The 20,269-nt window shown below is 36.3% G+C and overlaps 1 protein-coding gene across 1 annotated transcript in view; it reads right to left on the minus strand.

The window, feature by feature from the left end:
- The window catches only part of LOC131154984 (telomere repeat-binding factor 1), a 27,354-nt gene extending 7,854 nt beyond the window's left edge, over window positions 1-19,500 (minus strand). The window contains exons 1-4 of the mRNA XM_058107855.1: window positions 19,271-19,500; window positions 18,468-18,665; window positions 18,090-18,307; window positions 5,935-6,019 (exon numbers count right to left, since the gene is read on the minus strand). Of these exons, the coding sequence (XP_057963838.1) occupies window positions 5,935-6,019; window positions 18,090-18,307; window positions 18,468-18,617 (453 nt within the window). The 5' untranslated portion in view covers window positions 18,618-18,665; window positions 19,271-19,500. The remainder of the gene's footprint in view (window positions 1-5,934; window positions 6,020-18,089; window positions 18,308-18,467; window positions 18,666-19,270) is intronic.
- Window positions 19,501-20,269: the final 769 nt, after the last annotated feature.

The raw sequence follows: 20,269 nt of genomic DNA on the forward strand, positions 1-20,269 counted from the left end.
ATAAAGATGCACTAAGTTTGAAGTGAGGAGCAAGCGGAGTGCTAACTGCTTTTGACTACTCAGGAATGTCAAAACTTTGTACTACCTTCTTCAAATACAGTTTTTGAGTCAAACTAACTCTCCCTCACTCCGTCTCTGCATATCTCCATGCCAAGTATCTTCTTTGCTTCATCAAGATCTTTCATCTCGAACTCTTGCTTTAACTGACCTTTTAGTTTGTTGTTTTCTTCAGCGTTCCTTGAAACTATCAACATATCATCAACATACAAGAGTAAATATATAATAAATCCATTTTGTAGTCTGCAAAAATAAACATAATGATTATGTTTATTTCTAATGTACTTGTGACCAATCATAAACTGATGAAATCATTTGTACCACTATCTTTGATACTGTTTTAAACTATACAACCATTTTCCCAGTTTGCATACCCAATTTTCTTTTCCAGCAACCTTGAATCCATTTGGTTGAGTCAAATAGATTTCCTATTTCAAACCACCATGTAAACATGCAGTTTTTACATTGAGTTGAATTAGTTCAATATCAAATTGTGCTACTATAGCCAACAAAATTCGAATGGAATAATGTTTAACAACTAGAGAAAATACCTCATTATAATCAATACCTTCCTTTGGTGTGTAGTCCTTAGCTACCAATCTAACTTTGAAGCGAACATTATTTGCATCTGGAAATTCTTCTTTCTTTGCATAAACCCATTTGCAACCAATTGCTTTCTTACCTTTGGGTATCTGGGCTGGCTCCCAAGTCTGATTCTGATAAAGAGACTACATTTCTTCATTAATCTCTCTTTTCATTTTTCTGATTCAGAGTTCCTCACTGCTTCCTTGAAAGTGCAAGGAACATCGTCATCTACAACTGGAAGTGCATAGGCCACCATGTCAACATACTGAACAAGTTTTCAAATTTCTCTTCTTGGCCTCTGAGAAGCAATTGATTCTTGTTGCTGTAGGGATTCTTGGATTGAAATCTCCTCTTCTTGTACACTATTCTCTACTGTAACTGGAGAATTACGTCGTGTAGCCTTATTTCTCACTAGATCTCCCAAAATTGTCTCAACCCCCACCTGTTGTTTGAGTACCACTAGTTTTTTCTTCAACTAGTGACTCCTTACGTATTATTTTCTTTATCATCGTAAGTTCATCAAAAGTCGCATCCTTGCTTAGAATCATTCTTTTCGTCTCTACACACCAAAGACGGTATCCTTTGACTCTTATACTAATCCCCAAGAATATTACTTTCTTGGCTCTTAGATCCAACTTAGATTTCTTAATATAAGCAACAACAACAACTACATGTAAAGAATCATAATCATTAGCAGGTTTTCCAGACCATACCTCATCGGGTGTTTTTCCCCCAATCGCAGATGACGGTAGACTATTGATGAGATGACACGCATATCTAACAGCCTCAGCCCAAAACCTTTTATCAAACCTAGCATTAGACAACATACATCGACCTTTCTCCAGTAAAGTCCAATTCATGCACTCTGCCACCCCATTCTATTGTGGTGTATTTCTAACTATAAAGTGCCGAGCAATACCTTCATCTTGACATACCTTCATAAACGGATCACTCGTGTATCCACCACCATTATCTAATCTAAGTCGTTTGATCTTTTTGCCAATTTGAGTTTCAACCAATTTTTTCCACTTAAGGAAAATATCACACTTCATTTTTATTTTTCATAGCATACACTCAAACTCTCCTGGAAAAATCATCAACAAAAGTGACAAAACAATGCATACCACTCAATGAAGCAGTTTTGGTAGGACCCCATACATCTGTGTGGATGTAGTCTAAAATACCTTCAGTTTTGTGAATTGCAATGCCAAATTTCACTCGTCTATTTTCCCAGAATACAATGTTTACAAAATTCAAGCTTACATACCTTTGCACCCTTCAACAAGCCTCGTTTAACCAATTGTTGCAAAGATTTTTCACCCGTATGTGCCAATCGCATATGCCAAAACTTGGTTATATCTAAACCTGCATCTTTCTCAGAAACAATAGCTACTGTACCAATAACTATACTACCTTAAAAATAATAAAAATTATTTTTCCTAATACCTTTCATCACCAAAAGCGCACCAGATTTAACCTTTAAGGATCTATCTTTCAAAGTAATAGTGAACCCTTTAGATTTTAAGGCACCCAATGAGATTAGATTTTTTTTTAGGCTTGGAACATATCTAACATCAGTCAACATTTTAATAGTTCCATCTTGACATTTCAACTATGTTGAACCTATTCTAGTTGCTTTACAGGTATTATCATTTCCATAAAAACAACTCCACCATCTAATTTTTCAAAATTAGAAAATCATTCCCTATTGAGACACATGTGATACGAACAACTAGAATCCAAAATCCACTCACCACAATAATGTGTCGAAGATGTTCCAATAAGATAAAAATTTGACTCACTTCCATCACGCTTGACTATATAGGCATTAGAAGGCGCTTTGCCCTTATTCTTTTGCTGCAATTTAGGACAATCTTTCTTCCAATGACCTTTCTTATGACAAAAGGCGCATTCATCTTTAGCAGGTCTAAGGTCTCCTTTGAGATTTACTACTCCTTCCACGTTTACAACTCTGAAGATGTCCCCTTATTGTCTATGTTTTTGCTACTATTTCCTTATTGACCCTCTAATCCTTCTTTCTACATTCAGTATTAATCAATGCAGTACAAACAACATCAAAAGTAACTTTATCCTTCCCATACAATAAAGTGGTCGTGAGATGTTCATAATCATCAGAGAGAGAATTCAGTAACAACAAGGCATTATCCTCATCTTTGACCTTTTCATCCAAATTTAACAAATCAGCCAAAATTTTATTGAAAGCATTTGTGTGGTCATTTATAGAAATACCCGACTGATACTGGAAGCGAAACAATTTCTTTTTCAAATAGAGCCGATTTTCCAAACTCTTTGTCATAAATGTATCTTCCAATATCTTTCACAATTTCTTTGTAGATGTCTCCTTCATAACACTATTTTTTTTTTTTTTTTAGTGAGATAGAAACGAATTGTACGACATGCCTGAAGATTGATCTTTTCCCAATCTTTGTTGCCTATGTCCTCTGATTTATCACCAAGAGCAACATCTAATTCCTGCTAGTACAGGATGTCCATCACCTCACATTGCCACATACCAAAATTATTGGTACCATCAAATTTCTCCACCTCAAACAGAGCATTAGCTATCATCCTTGAAGATGACGACGAAGCTGTTGGGGTTAGAGTTCATATGGACAGAATTTCTTCTAATACTACAGGTGTAATTTCTATCATCTTCCAAAACTATATATCTAATACCAAACCAACATAACAGAAGGCCTAGGATAAATAGTACCGCACTTATCCCAACCGTGTCTACTCTATATATCTTATGAAATTCCACTTTGACCAGGCCGACATCCAGACAGTGACTAAGCCGCAATTGTCTTTGAGCACTCGCTTATAAAAGGTCTTTCTAGGCATCAAAAATTAGAATCAAGGATCCTAACAGAGAACCAGCTTCGTATCGGCACTATTAAACCTAACTCTAATACCAATTGTCATGTTGGGCACCCCACTTGTACCAAACACCAATACTACAAATATTCTTATTGAATATATAGCCAAACTAAAACAATACAGAAACTAATAATCAAAGACATCAATAAAGAACACAAGAATTTACAAGGTTCGGTAAAGAATTACCTACATCCTCGGACGCCGACGATCAATCCACTATTTCCAGAAAATTACAACTTGCAAATTTCAAATTACCAATAGTAATTATAAATACCCTAGAGTACAAATACTATCTGTAACGCTACAAAATGGGAGGCGTATTTACAAATGGTGAGGGAAACTCCTTACATACCTTCAAACTAAAGGCTTAAAAAAACCTTCCAACCGATGTAGGACTAAAAAACCAACAAAATCAATAATCATACCACAATAAAACCATTATATTGAGGAAGAGAGATTTAATTGATGTAAGGGGCAGTAGAAGGGGTAGGGGTAGACCTAAAATAACTTGAAATGAGACAGTAAGTAAGAATTTAATAGCCCTAAATTTGTCAAAGGAAATCGTCCATGATCGCATAAATTGGCAAAAAAGGATTCATGTAACCAACCCCACCTAGTGGGACTAAAGGCTTGGTTTGTTGTTGTTGTTGTTGTATTTAACTTATGAATAGTTTTCTAGTATATTTTTTTTATTATAATAAAAAAATATTACTATTATTAAATCTAATAAAATCATTAATATTATTATTATAGTTGTTATTGATGATGATATTTTATATTTACTGATATTACAATATGTATAGTTTTTTTTTTTTTTTTTTATGTAATGTACAGCATACAAATATGCATTATTTTATCTTATATAATTTTATATCGTAGTATATATATATGTACTATATACATGCGCATGGGTATATGTATGGATATATATAGATCTCTTGTGAATATGTATGTATGTAATACATGCATTCATGCTTGTTAGATACATGTTTATGTTACATATAGACTTCTATGCGTATGTGCATGTACCAAGACCAGGCCAATACAGTAATTTTAAAATTTTCTATGATTTCGGTTGGAATCAGAATTCAATTCTAAGCTAAGAAATTGGAATCAAAAGTGGGCTGAAAAATCTAATTCTTATAGGGAATGGGAATCGGAATGGGATTCTTGCAAAACAAACATTAGGAACTAAAATCAATAGTTCCAATTCTGGTTCCTATGACAAAAGAAGAGGAGAAAAGAAAATAATTTCTATCCATTCTATCTATAGGAGAGAGCATGCAGAAAAACCTGGGAAAAGGAAATAAAAATCAACTATCACTTACAAGGTACAATAATAAACCCCACATGAGCACTTCTTAAGATTGAAAGTGTGTTTCAGTTATTCTTGGGTAATTGATCTCCATTTCTCTCCAAATCTCTACAATTAGTGGGAGAAAAAAGGGGGCACTTTTTCTTCATTTTTTCTCTCCATTTCTTTCATTTCTCTCTACTCTGTCAACTAAATGAAAGAAGCAGGCAGAATTTCACATTTCTTTTCTCGTCCTCTCTCCACTTCTCCTAAACCAAAAAGAGGATTAAGATCTGCTCTATAAGAATAGAAACTATATAAGGAATGGGAGAACATAAAAACTAAGAAGGAAATGAAAGAGAGGATACCAATAAAGCTTATTCATGAGTGACCTAACCACAAAAGTGTTATTGTTCATGACACTAACAAGGAGTAAGTCCTTATAAATTCATCCTAGCACATGTAATAACCTAAAGAAACTCAAATTTTACTCCAATTTTTTTCTCATAGAAATTTTATTCCCAAATCATCATAACATATACTTAAATCAAGAAAATAAATAAATAAATAATAATAATAATAATAATAAAACAATGTGACATCTAAAAATAAGAAAACTAAATTACTAAAATTACTTAAACAAAACTTTCTAATTTAAATCAAATCACTAAACAAAGCAATTAGGCCCACTTTGTGAATTCCAACTATACGTCATCCTCTAAATTCCAACAGTATGTTAAGTTCTCAAAAATATTTGTGATTTTAGAGAGTCCAGTTAGCTTGTCAGATCTGATCAAAAGCGCCATGATATGAGGGAGCATCACAATATGATCAAATCACTAAAACTAATCAATTAGGCCCACTTTTTAAATTCTAACCGTATGTCATCCTCTAAATCATGTCAAGTATTCAAAAAATATATATATTGTGATTTTAGAGCATTCAATTAACTTATCACAAATGACCAAAAGAGCCATGATACAGGGGAGCATCACAAATATGATCATTTATAAGAATACTTCAAATTGATTGCTTAAATATTTCTTTTTATGGACAAGATCATCAATTATCATCAGAACTTGAACAAAGGGCAAAACTACCTCAATGTATGTAGCAATAGTGGTTTTATTAGAACCACCAGGCTCCTTCAAGCTGGTTATAGCCTCCACTATAAGATTGTCCAACCTATAACAATGAAAGGAAGCATAACATTATATGTTATTAATCACAAATACATGAAATTAACATTGCTTCTGATACAAGATTGTTCTAGACTACCTACGTAAATTCTTTGTGGAGCAGAACATATTCTCCCTAATCCAAAGATTGGAAGACCAAGAGCGAAATCCTCCAAAAACTATGAGTTAGCAGATTTGACACCATTTGGGCAGCCTACCAACACCTGAAACAAAGTTTTGTAGGAGGAAAGCTTTAACCCTAGATGTAACCTTTACAATCATCCCCTCCAAACACTAGACAACAACCATCCTTCATTGATAATGGGGCTTGATGGTATATGAGGTAGAAAGAAAAAAGTTACACATTTAAACATTCGAACACATAGGATTAGCATGTGTTCTAATCAGAAGATGCCCTCTACACTTCCTACAGCTTCCCTTTTCACAAGCAGAATTCTACCCCAATGTCCCACTCTTCCCTCCTTCTACAAACTGATTACCTGCTAAAGACTACCTACCAAACTAGATATTCATTTTAACATGTATGTGGTTCAGACTACACAACACAAGACAGAGGCTATATAAAGAATCTTAGTGACCCTGTTCAGATACATTAACAAGCTTAAAATCATGAAAAAGCATACACATACACACACATATCTATGCATACATGTGTGCTTACATATATCTTGTTGAACATAAGATGATATGAACTACTAATGAAAAAAACGCACACTTAAGGTGTAGGCTTCATAAATATTATGGGTTAATAAGCAAGTTACGTATTTTGGAGACGAGAAAGATCAAGATTAAATAGATCCAGAAAATGTAACCAGTTTTAGTCACTATGCTTGATGTTACAATGATGCAGGCAGTAGCTTCACATCCAATATCAAGTATATGGATCTCTTTCTCATATTTCTCTATCATTGTATTTTCAATAATCTCCACGTCTCAAATCCAATAAATACAAGTTGTAGTTGTTTGCAAGTTCAATGTCCACGTTGGTTCAATTTCACATTTTGAAGAACTCATCATAGTCTGATCTCCCAAAAAAATTACATAGTTCATGTGAATATCGACAGCACAAGATAGCAGTAGACCAGAACATACTCCTATAAAGGCAATTTTTATTTTAGATCGAAGCAGATTTTCACAACATTAAGCAATGACTACTATGGGACTACGTGCATGATCCACAACTCCTAAACTTCCTATTGATTAGTTTTAAAACAAAATGTGCCTTGCATGGTAATATATCCCAGTACAGTAAACACATTAAGATGGACCAGTTTATGGTGCATGAAATTTCGAAAACCCCTATATAACATACAAAAACCAGTTTGGATTAAAATAAAACCCTTAAACGGATAGATTAGCTAACCCTTCAAGTTTCACTCTATTTTATTTTATCTGAATTCCTCGCCCTCAATGTTTTAAAATGACAATGTATGAAAGCCTCTTAAACACGGGATTAACCAAACCAATACATTTCACCCCATCCGCACAGCTTCAGCAATGTCAAATCACGGTACCTTTGGAAATACACAATGCAATATTTAGTACTAATAGAACAGGGAACAACGGTTCTACATTGCTTTCAGTCTGATTTTTTTAATTCCAAAATGATCCCACCACATTTATTAATTCTGTGCTTAAAAAGTGCTAGCATCTTAGAACCATTAGCTGCTCTAACCCAGGAGCCGTGCCCACAGCTAGGTCAAAATAATTTTAATATTAAAATAATAATGCCTCAACAAAAAAATGTCACAGGTATCAATTCTTTCAAAATGATAAGAATGTCAATTCCCATTAATTAACAGTGCATGATTACACCCCCATGCCAAAGGGGTGGCAGCTATTATTGCATTGGAAGCCACCTACCTCAGTATGTGAACTACAATCATTCCTTGGACCTGCCACCAACCATCAGACATTCATTCAAAGATAATCTAGATGAGTTGCACCATTAACATATCTCTTGAAGAAGGGAGTAAAGTGGCTTTGGACTCAGGATTGTCAAACAGCACTTGATGATTTAAAGCGAGAATAACAGGAATCTGATATTAGTCCTTCCGAATGTAAACAAGTCATTTGAGGTCCAAACAGATACTCAGATTTCACACATTGCGCTAGGAGATTTTCTATTACAAGAGGGTGGACTGGTTGCTTCTGATGTCAAAGAAACTACACAGCCCATGATAAAGAGCTTAGTACTGTCTCAGGGTTTGGTAACACTATCTGGGATCCAGATTTGTGGTGCAAACAGATAATGGAGCTGGCACACACTTCTTATCTCAATTTGGGTAAGCTCAAAACAACCTCGCTGCTAGGAATGATTCCCAGAGTTTTATTTCCATTTTGAATACAAGGCAGGAAGAAGGAATCAAGTGACAGATGCCTTCAGTAGAAAGATCAACTGCTGAATCATTTGTCAACTAGAAAAGTTACTTTGACGACAAAGGACCTTATACAAAAACACCTTGGTACTAACCACCAAATGGAGCATTGATGAAATTGGTCAAACAGTGGAAAACTCAACAGTTCTCAGTGGAAGACTTGTCAATGACAGAAGCGCAGCAGTTGTACGTGCCTAAAGTCGGAACCTATGGAAGATGCTATTTAAGAAATGTCATGAAACTTGTGGGCTGATCATCCAGGATTAGCACGTATGCATTGCCTAATAAAATAAAAGTATTATTGGCCACAAATGGAAGAAGATGTCATGAGAGACTTGTCTGATTTGTCAACAAGACAAAGTCAAGAGGTAGAGGACTCCAGGACTGTTGGAGCCCTTGTTGGTAAGGACAAGGACATGGGAGATCATTTCATTTAATTTCAGTATCTCCCTCCCACGAGTCAAGGAGTATGATGCAACTTTGGTAGTGCTCTATCCATTTTCCAAGGATGGGGCCTTTGTGCCAATTCCATAGGCTTGCTAACATAACTCAACTCTTCAAGAATGTGGTGAACTACTGTAAGTGCTGGAGAGCCTTATTAGTGATTGAGATGGAGAATTTTGGGCTGGATTCTTTCATTTGATGGGATCAAGCCTCAATTTCTTCACAAGCTACCATCCACAAACAAACAACACTTCAATGGGTTGTTGGAAGAGTATCAGCAACAATTTGTGAACACCAAAGAGAAGAATTGTTTTTCCTTTGGATATGGCTCAATTTTGCTTTATCTCTCATAAATCGTCCACAACAAAAGGTGCTTTGAGATCGTAAAAAGTCAACAACCCCAGCTCTACCACACACCTTCAACAATCATATAGTGGACATTGTCCAAAAGGATACCAGTTTACAAAAGAATGGAAGTAGAATGCAAAGTAGCTCAAGCTTACCAGGGAAAAACTGCTAAAGCATGCAAAAAAGAACAGACAAATAGCAACATACACAGCGACTTAAAGTAGGTGACCATGTTCATGTGAAACTGATAATGGAAATGTTCCGCTTCCTTCGCAACAAGCACAGAAGTCTATCATGGAAGTACAAGGGACCTATCCAAGTTGTAGAAAAAGTCAAGAGGGCATCATATCGAGTTGAAACACCAATGTGACAGTCCACCAATTTTTCATGTCAAGCAACTTGAGGCCGTACCATACATACGTAGAAGAATCCAGCTAAGAGGAAGCAAGAAGACAAACCATTTCAAGGAAGCAGACTACATGGTTGTCAAACTCCTGATCCGGATCGTAGGATTGTATGATCCTACAATCCCATTTTAGCAATTCAATCCAGATCATAAGGAGAATCAGGATCAATGAGGATCACAGCAGAATCATACATGGATCGTATGGGATTGTAGGATCGTGGTATCATTGTGGGATCATCTGATTCTACTTTCTCTGCTGAAAATGGATTTCTCAAGCCACGAACTTTATAAATAAGGCCCACTACTAATCCTAAGCTATGTAATCCCAATCAGAATACATTTATTGGCCATTTGGCCCAAAGCGTTCAAAAATTAGGGCAAAAACTAACAAAGACCTGAGATATGTTTTGGAAAAGAACACTGTAGAGATTTCTTCAACACTCAGCAGGGTAGCCTACAGCAGCACCAGTCGCAGTTCTCAGCTCCTTTGGCAGCAGCAGAACAGAAACAGAGCTCCTTCAACAGAGCTTTCTGCCTCTCCTCTTGTAATCTTGTCTCAGAAGCAGCAGGCAGAAGTAGAGCTTGCTTTTTCTTTTCAACAACAGCTTCAGACTTGAGATTTCTACTTGTTTTCGAAATGAAAAAGATGGAACTATAGTTTGAAATTCTGAAACTCTGATTTCTTCTTCTTGAGACTTGAAATCTTCTTCTTCTCTCCTTTTTCTTCTTATAGTCTGCAATTCTGAATGCTAAATCTCTTTTTTTCCATTTTTTATGATTGACTTAAAAACTGAATTTATTAATAGTACAAACTTCAACGTGATATGTTCTCAACCTATTTTATTTATTACCTAAGCTTATAGTCTTAAGCATTGTCATAAAATTCCACATACATTGATTTTTAATTTTTATTTCACTCTGTAAGTAAAATCTTACAATCCTCGATTCAATCCTACAGCCAATCCAGCGGGACCCCCCAACAATCCTACGTAGGATCCCAATCCTGACAACCTTGGACTACAACAAGAGATGTCAAAGAGATCCTTGCAGAATAGAGTTGTCAACATAGCACATCGTCAAGAACAAGAACACCTCGTCAGATGGAAGGGTTAGGGAGAAGAACGAAGACCTTCAGTACTCCACACAGAAGATTCGGGACTTTCTAAATTCTAAGACACCTAGACAGCAACAACATTCCCCTCAGAAGATTGAAGAGCTCTAAAAAAGAAATCGACGAATATGTTGACAAATTGAGCAGAGGAGAGTGTCATGAGGGATGTGAAGGGAAAAATATGGGGAGATAATGACCCTATATGTTATGCTCTAGAGATTTGGCCCCGATATGTATTCTCCAAGATTTTTATTGTAAGCTGGAACTCCTTGAATAAAATAATGTACTACTACCTTGTTTGATGAATGACATAAGTAAACCCTTTCAAACATATGCACTGTGATGCTTAGCTATTTTTTATGTTCATAACTCTTGCCCTTACATGTAATGGTTGCGTATGATATTACCCTCTGGTTATCATGGTGGCTCGGGTGACTTATGTGATGTTCGTGCATGTAGGCTTGAACGTGTAAACATTGGTTGACTAAGTGGGGAAGAGTTATCAACAAATAACGAATGAACCACCCAAGTGGAAGGAAACTTGAGGGTCTGTGGTGCCCACGTGAAGGAAACACTAGCACATACAGAAGGTCCAAGTGCCGATATCCGACACGTTTTGAACACCAACAAGTGCCTAACACGTATCCTACACGTGTTGAAAATTAATTCTGCTATTTTTAATTTTCAAACACAATTGAGACACGGTTGGGCACTTCGCAAACCCAAAAACAAAGGAGTTAAGAGATGCACAGCCTTAACTTTGAGACCTAACCCCTTGCTACCTAGCACCACCGAACCTTTTGAGATTCCATTGCACCAAGTGACGGATCAAGACCTCTAGTTCCACAGCACTAGGTCTCCCTCTTTTTCAATCAATGCATTGGCTCTCTCAAATCTCAATTGATTCTTTTTATTTATTTTAATTCCAAAATACACCTAAGTGTTTCCAGGAGACATCCCAAATTAAATCATAAGGCTTTAATGCTGGAGGTTTCAGGCCCGAACTTGAGTTTGGGATAGGAGATGGGCTACCTCTTGTTGTGTAGGTTATGCCCAATGTGGGTTTCCAATCAACCAAAAAAGGAACTATAACTTGAGTGGGTGCAAATCTAGAAAATATATGCATGGTGGGTGGGAAGGAGTGATGGGAGATTGGCTACCTCTTGTTGTGTAGCTCATGCTCAATGTGAGCTTCCAATCACCAAAAAAGACCCATAACTTGAGTGGATGCAAACATATAGGGGTTTTTGGTCATTTGAATGAGGGCTATAGGGCTATAGCCCAGACTCAAGTGTATGCGGATTAGCCCCTGCCGCCAGACCAATGAAAACAGGAGGACTTGCTGAAACAACAAGGCTTTCTGTCGAAAGCGTGTGGGGAATGGGGATTATTCCTAAAATGGATCACAAGATGGCGTCATTGTCGATCCAACAGCTACAATAGGTCGAGGAGTTTTCAAACTAACAAAGAAGTATGGGAAGATGCGTGAATGATATGTTGAGGGTGAAGTTCAAAGGGCATGGAATGAAGGAGAAGAAGAACCTAGAGAATTTTTCTTCTATGGAGCAACTTTCGGTAGTTCTAAATCTTTACTATTTGAACACATGAAATGAGGTCTTTTTCTTTTCTTCTTTTTTTTTTTTTTTTTTTTCCTTTTTGGTTATGTGTTGCATTTCTTTAAAAAGTAAATCTTTTCAATTTTGTCTTTTTTTTAACCAATGTTTTTAATGCAAATGTAGCTACCAAATGCACAATTAAAGTTTGTAAATGAAATTTATTTGTGAAATGTGCAACTATGCAGGATGGTGGAGATGTTTCATTTTAAATTAAAATTACCTTAACATTTTTTTTTCCATTTAAAAGAAAAGAAAAAGCCATGCCAAAAATATAAATATATATTAATTAATTAATGTATCCCTACCATGTCGCATCCTAATTTTTTCAAAATTGTCATATCGCTGTGTCTTTATAGTGTCATATCAGTGTTCTAGGTTAGTATTTTCTGCTCCTTAACTTTGCATCTCAAGTTCTTCCAAAGGAAGTAATTATTGAGTGCAAAAACCAAACATGCTAACTGCAAATGAATGACACAAATGCCAAACTGACATTCTGTCTCAAATTCAGAACTTATTTCTGTTCTATTTGTGACTAAGAACCGCCTACACCATTTAGGTAATATTTTGTTCTCCTTCTAACAAAGGATCACTACATCATTTACAAGATGAAGTCCAAGCGAAAGTCCAAAGACCTTAAAAGGAACCTTAGCCTTGAATATCAGAACTACTTCAAACCACTTTCATTGCTGCCATCATTACTTCAAACCAAAGAATTCCAACAATTTACACAAAGCAATCAACGAAAATTGAAAATTTAAAGCACTGTTCACAACCTACAAGATTCCATTAAAATTTCAGTCATGCCCCTCATTTTCGAACACCATATTTCTGACTTCATCTTACGACACCTCCAGCACCATTAACAAAAGAAACCCCGAGGGCCCACGGGGAAGGCCTGCCCCTAAAAGCTTACATGATATTTTGCAAACATGTGCAATGTTTTGATCTAAATCACTGGAAAATTGGACTGCCAGTATTCCATCAGGATTTGGGGGATTCTGTTTGTGGATTATTTTGTCAGGACCCAAGAAATTGGGAAAAGTGCATGACTAAGATCAGATACATTGCAACTTTTGCTTAGAATCTTTGGTGAGATAACCAAAATTCTCCCATTTATCTTAAATTAACATTTAAATGATTAGGAAAATTAGCAATTTGCATATTTCTGAGTGTCTTGCTTCCATAGAATTTATTTTGAACAAAAAAAAAAAAAAACTGTCCTTTTTATATTAGTTCTTTTGGTTCATTCATTGCTTGAATCCTTGTTCATGTTATGTAGGACCATGTCAAATCATGTGCATTATGTTCAATAGCCTGATGTGTGTGCAATGTGCATCATAGTAATTTAGGGTTCACATCACTTATAATCAAACTTAGTCATCCTCAGCATCATTGTACCATATTGCATTATCCTATACCCACTAAGGCACCAACAGAACCATTAAACCAGCCCCATCAAACATGCAGCAATATACCCAATCTTTGTTTGTTCAATTAGACACTCCCCAAGACTTTGTAGCCAGAAATTTGAGCATGAAGAATTTGCACAAATCTTAAAGTTATTGGGTAAGTGATATGTAGTAGAAGGATTAGATCAACAAGTGAAGCAAACTAATGAGTTCCGATATTCAATAGGGTCAGCCCAAGGCATTCTTCCCACTCCAAGAGTTCGTATAGCACCTAACAAGATGAGTCAAGCCCCTAAAGCACCTAGCACATTAGTTCACCCTCTCCAATCTCAAGTTAACCCGAAGTCTAGGTTTGAGGAGGGTAGTTTTGATGAGATTGACAATGTGCAATACCAAACTAACCCCAGCCATACTCCACATTCACTAAGGAATATGACTGAGAGGACTTTGGAGATATCAATAAGAGGGTCAAGGTAAACATGCATACCTAGTATGGGAAACTAGATCCAAATTCCTTCTTAGATTGGTATTTACTTTGTGTGGTACTACACAAAGTTGAGTTGAGGACAAAGTTTTGTTTGCCAAGATGAAACTTGTAAGACCAGCCAAGAAGTATTGGAAACTTATTAAACAAACCCTCAACCTCCCATTACCCAATTGGAAGTGATGAGACAGCGGTTGAAAGAGAAGTACCTCCTTCCTATAAGAACCAATTGTTTGATGAGCTTTTGAACTGTCAACAAACCACCACTGTAACCGGTTCTATTGATCAATTTGACGAGATTTTGCTTAGGAGTCGTATTGTTGAGGTCATTCATCGCACAATCACCCAATTTGTTAATGGTCTGAAGAAGAATATTAGGAAAAAGGTTGATTTTTATTAACCAATCTCTAGAGGCAGCTTATTCAAAAGCCATTAAAGTACCCCAAGATTCCTTGTAGGAAATCATCTGGTGAGTCTCATCAATCCAAATCCTTTCCTCAATCGGTCTATCATTCCCCAACCTACCTTTAGTGGGAGTGCTGTGAAGAAGGTAGAATCCCATCATGTCATTCGTTCTAGTGGGTCTAGTATTCCTCAAACTAGTAGCTAAGCTATGCAGTGTCATCACCACTACACTAAAGGTCACATAGCTGCTTATTGTCCCTAAAACAACGAGCCTCAGCTTTGGAGCTTAAGGTTGTGAATGTCCAATTATAAAAATAAATGCTCCTGCATACTTGGAAGATGAGGGTGAACTAATAGATGATTTTGAGGTCTATGATAACCGCTTTAGTGCAGTGAGGTGAGTCTTGTCCACTACTGTGGATAGCAAGAAGTGGTGACAAACCACAACTTTCCACACTTTCATTAGATATGGGGATAGGACATGCAAGTTGGTTATTGATGGTGGTAGTAGCATGAATGTAATCTCCAAAGCTGCTCTAGGTAGACTGAACCTTGAGGAAAAGCCACACCAATTTCCTTTTAGAATGAATTGGATAAACACAACAAATCTACTAGTCATTGAGAGGTTTCCTGTACTCATCCAAATGGGAAACCACAAAGATAGGGTTTATTGTGACGTACTCTTGATGGATGTGACCCATGTCCTATAAGGGTGCCCATGGTCATATAATATTGATGTGAACAAGAAGGAAAGCACTTTCGTGTTTAGATACCACTCTCGGTAGACTGAACCTTAAGGAAGAGTTACGTCCCTTCCTTTTAGAATGAATTGAATAAATAGGACAAATCTACTAGTCACTGAGAGGTTTACTGTATTGTATTCATCCAAATGGGAAACCACAAAGATAGTTTATTATGACGTAATCCTGATGGATGTGACCTATGTCCTATAAGGCATCCATGGTTTAGAAACAATGACAGAAGATCATTTTGACCCCTACTAAACCCAAACCCAGGGATCCTAAGTTTATGAACAACCTAGCCATCCTATTAAGAGAAGTACCAATTGCTAGATCATACGACTTTTAAGTAAGAAAGCTTAGAAAACAAAAGTATCTTAGCATAGCTCAAGAAGTTCCTTCTAAGGTCAATAAGTTACCATATGAGTTTCCACAAGCGATAAGGGAGCTATTAGTTAAGTTATCTACTGGAGTTCCCTATAAGCTTCCTAGTGAGCTACCACCAACACAAGACATTTGGCATGCCATAAATTTGGTCTTAGGTTCACAATTGCCTAACTTGCCACACAATAAGGTGAGCCTAAATAAGCGTAGAAGAACTCTTTCAGAAGGGCTTTGTGAGACACAGTCTTAGTCCTCGTGCAATGCCAGCCCTTCTTACTTCGAAAAAGGATGGGCCTTGGAAGATGTGAGTAAATAGTAATTAGAGACAAAAATAATAAGATCAACATCAAGCACATGATAAGCCTTGAGGGTTTGTAGACTCTATCATCTACAAAGGTTACATGTTTGTGGGTATTGGGTTATGCATTCCCCGCACTCCCTTTTCAAGATTTCTGAGCTTGGAAATCGCATGTAGATGGGTTAGCTTAACTGGTCACTTGGGAAGGATAAAACCATTGCCTTAGTTGATAACATGATTTATTGGCCTTCTATAATGAGGGATGTTGCTGGAATAGTGTCTTCATATTGCACCTATCAGCTAGCTAAATCTAAGAGATTTATATTAAAAAAAAAATGCCCATCTTCCATTACAACACATACCATGGACAAATAAGGATGGATTTTGTTATTGGACTACCTAAAATAGTCAAGAGACATGATTCCATATTTGTAGTAGTTAATAGGTTTTCCAAGATGGCAAATTTCTTCCCATGTAATTCTATTGTCTCTCATGTGACTAAATTTTTCTTCGAGTAGGTAATCAGATTGCATGATTTGAGAACTTCCATGGTGTGTGATAAGGATATCAAGTTTTCCAGTTACTTTTGGAAGACACTTTCAAACGTGTGGGCATCACTTATTATTTTCTTATGCATGCCACCCCTAAACTAATGGTTAGACTAAGGTTATGAAACGTAGTATAGATGATCTCTAAGGTGTTTAATGGGAGAAATAGAGGACAATTGGGACTTAGTGCTACTCACTGCTGAGTTTGCTTATAATAAGTTTATATAAGTCCACCAGTAAGAGTCCTTTTAAGTGTGTATAACTATATATGGTTACAAACCCAATGCACCCACTCCAATACTTCTCAGCCTACTGAGTCCTTTGTTCGTCACATCCATGAGTAGCATGCTGAGGTCAGCTGGAAATTTCCTGTGAGTAATATGAATTACAAACTTACTACATATATGCACCATAGTGTCATGATTTGCATTAAACCTAAATGCTACCCTGGAAATTCCTTTAAATAGATCCATGAATGCGCCATTGCGACTGTCTCCATCTTTAAGAAACTTGGGCCTGAAGCATATTCACTTGATTGCCTAACAACTAGTCTGGTTTTTAATGTGGAGGATTTGACACCTTACCAAGGCACTTCGAGCCTCATGCTTTGTCACCTAGCACTCATGCACGGTCAGCCGCCCCTCATGCTCCTCAGCCACAGGAAAAAACATAGCCTGTTCTAGATGACAAGTTTGTAAGTATTTGATTCAGTGGAAAGGTTGCCCCACTTTGGCTGCTACATGGCCTACTGAGGATGCTGTTTGTCAGAGTGCTCCAACGCACTTAAGACTTTCTGGAGCCAAGTTACTTTTAATCCAGGAGTATAACAGAGGACAGCCAACATCATTTAGGCCGTCTATTCAGCAAACCTATTTAGGGTGCTAGATTTAGGAAACTATCCATGTAGTAGATTTTTGTTTGTGTATCATTTTTTGTTTTGTTAGGGTTGATATGTAATTATATGTTTAGTTGCATATATGGTATAAATACTCTGGTTGTTGTAGTGTATGCTCGTTTGGACAGTTATCATCTTTCAAATTCAGATTTCAGAACTGTCTTCCCTCTCTCTCATGCAGCCTTTACCTCTTCTCTTCTTCTTCTTCTTCTTCTCCTTCTGTTCCTCTCTGTTTTCTATTTCTAACTTCCTGTTCTTCCCTGCGACAGTTTCTCTCTTTTCTTCCTCCTCACTTCTTCTTCTCTTCTTCTATCAGTTTCTCTCCCTCAATTCTCTCCCTTTGTTTATGTTATCTACTGTCCTACATGGCTGCATCACCTTCACTCCATTATGGACACCTTCTCAGTCTAAGCAGCAATTTTAAAATTACATTACAAAAGATAATCTGATCCAAAACTATAAGTTGTCATAATCATACTCCCCATAAAAGTTACCACAACCTAAAGCTAAATCATGGGGGAAAAAATAGTGGCAGCCAATGTTACAAAGCAAATTTACAAAAATTACATATGATAATTAGAATGCCTAACCTTACAATAGATCTTTTTGAACCATCAATCTGCACTGCACCACTAGAAATTGCAAGGGGCTTGGCATCAACTATTTCTTCATCGCTTTGAGCAACTGCACTGACAGCCATGGTGTTCTCCTCCAGTTTAGGGGCCTGTTGCAACCTTTTGATTGCCAATCTGGCCTTTTCTCGGGAACCCCATCCATTTGCCATTACACTCATATTTCTCCATTTGTCCTACAAGAAAAAAGATAAATTACTGCATCATATACAGTAATGCAGCAATGGAACTTCTGTTTCAACATTTTATCAAAAAATTATCAACCCATAAACTCAGCACGTGTCTCAAGGAAATTATCGGAATTTATGAAATAAAATAAATGAATAAAAGAAATACCTTAAGATCCACATTTGAACGCTGATGCAAGACGCCATTAAACTCTGGGTCTTTAAGGATTGTGCGCCATTTGCCTGCCCCATGCTTAACAACTCCAGCCTTAAGAGCTGCCTCTTCTCCTTGTGTCCATCTCTGCTTTGGAGCACCCATCAAGAGTGACAGAAAGATAATTCTTCAAACGAATCTGATCTGCTAAACCTAATTGAATTTGGACATGCAATCAAGAAATCTCAAACAACAGAAAATGATATATTCCAAGACTGCAAAGAAGAGACAAATCAACAAAAGTTTAATATAGCCTGGAAATAGGACGCTGATGGTAATTTAGCTTGTTCTCTTTTCTGCTTAGGAAGCAATTTACGATGTAAACCATCCATTATCCAAAAAAATAAAAGCATAAACTATGACGCAGATGATAATCTATAAACTCGGACATGGAAACAGAAGAACCATTAAGTTTACCGTTTTCGCATACTTTTTTTACAAAAAAAATCACATCTTAAAAATGAATTAAACATAATCAGAAAAAAACAGAACAGGCAAATGGAGAAGAAATCTAATGTCAACAAAAAAGTGAAGAATCAAAGGCAACCTATAATTCCGGTAACCAGGAAAACAAACCCTAAAAACCTAACATTGATCGCAGTTCTGACGTCCAAAAAATCCAACAAAATTCAATAAAATTCAAATACAAACATACATTTGTATAATCTAAAATTTGAAATTCATGACTTAATTCATGAAAATTATAAGTATATCAATATGAATAAAAGAGAACAATCGTGTAGAAACAATAGAATTACCAAATTAAAGGCCAATAAAAAACAAAACTCTCCTTCCTTCTTCCGTCTCTCTGACTCACAATATCTCCTCAGGCTCTCTCTCTCTCTCTCTCTCTCTCTCTCTTCCCCCCAAGTTTAATTTTGCAGGAGGTTTGGCAGGGAACTTCGAAAGAGAAGGGGCGACGATGGGAAGATAAGTGGCGGCGAGCTGTATGGGATTTACGTGAAATCGGGATAAAGCGATGCCACGTGCGATGTCCCATGGGAAAAAAAAAGAAATCAAGAAGTTGCAATTTACAACCACCAAAACTAAGCCTTAGTCCTAATAAGTGAGCTCAGTTATATAAATCTTTTTTTGTCAATTTATGCAATTGTGAACTATTTTTTTTTATAAATTTAAAAATATTAAATTCTTACTCACTATCTCGTTTTAAGTTATTTTAAGTTTACCTTTACCTTTTCTAGTGCCCCCCATAGTAACTAAGTCACTTTTTCTCACAAGTGCACTATAAGGCCTACATTACAAGTTGTCCCTCCTTAATCTTATCTTCTATAAAAGTTACACCTAACTTACTACGAATATGTTTATTTCTTAATTTATCTTTCAATGTTATACCACTTATCCATTTAAGCATTCTCATCTCGACAACTTTTACTTTTTGGATATTATGTTTCTTCGTCGCCCAACATTCCGATCCATATAGTATAGCTGGTCTTATAACTATCCTATAAAACTTCCTCTTTAATTTTAAGGGTATTCTAAGATCACATAGCACACTTGAAGTACTTCTCCATTTTACCCAACTTACTTTAATTATATGCATTACATCATCTTCAATTTCTTCTTCAACTTGCATAATAGATCCAAGATATCAAAATCTACAAGTGTTATTTATTTGTTCATCATCAAGTTTAACTTTGTCTCCAATATTCCTCTTATCATTACTAAAATTACATTTCATATATTTTGTTTTATTTATGTTTATCTTAAAGCCTCTAGATTCCAAAGCTTCTCTCCAT

Source organism: Malania oleifera, chromosome 5 (genome assembly GCF_029873635.1).
Source record: "Malania oleifera isolate guangnan ecotype guangnan chromosome 5, ASM2987363v1, whole genome shotgun sequence".
NCBI classification, from domain to species: domain Eukaryota; kingdom Viridiplantae; phylum Streptophyta; class Magnoliopsida; order Santalales; family Ximeniaceae; genus Malania; species Malania oleifera.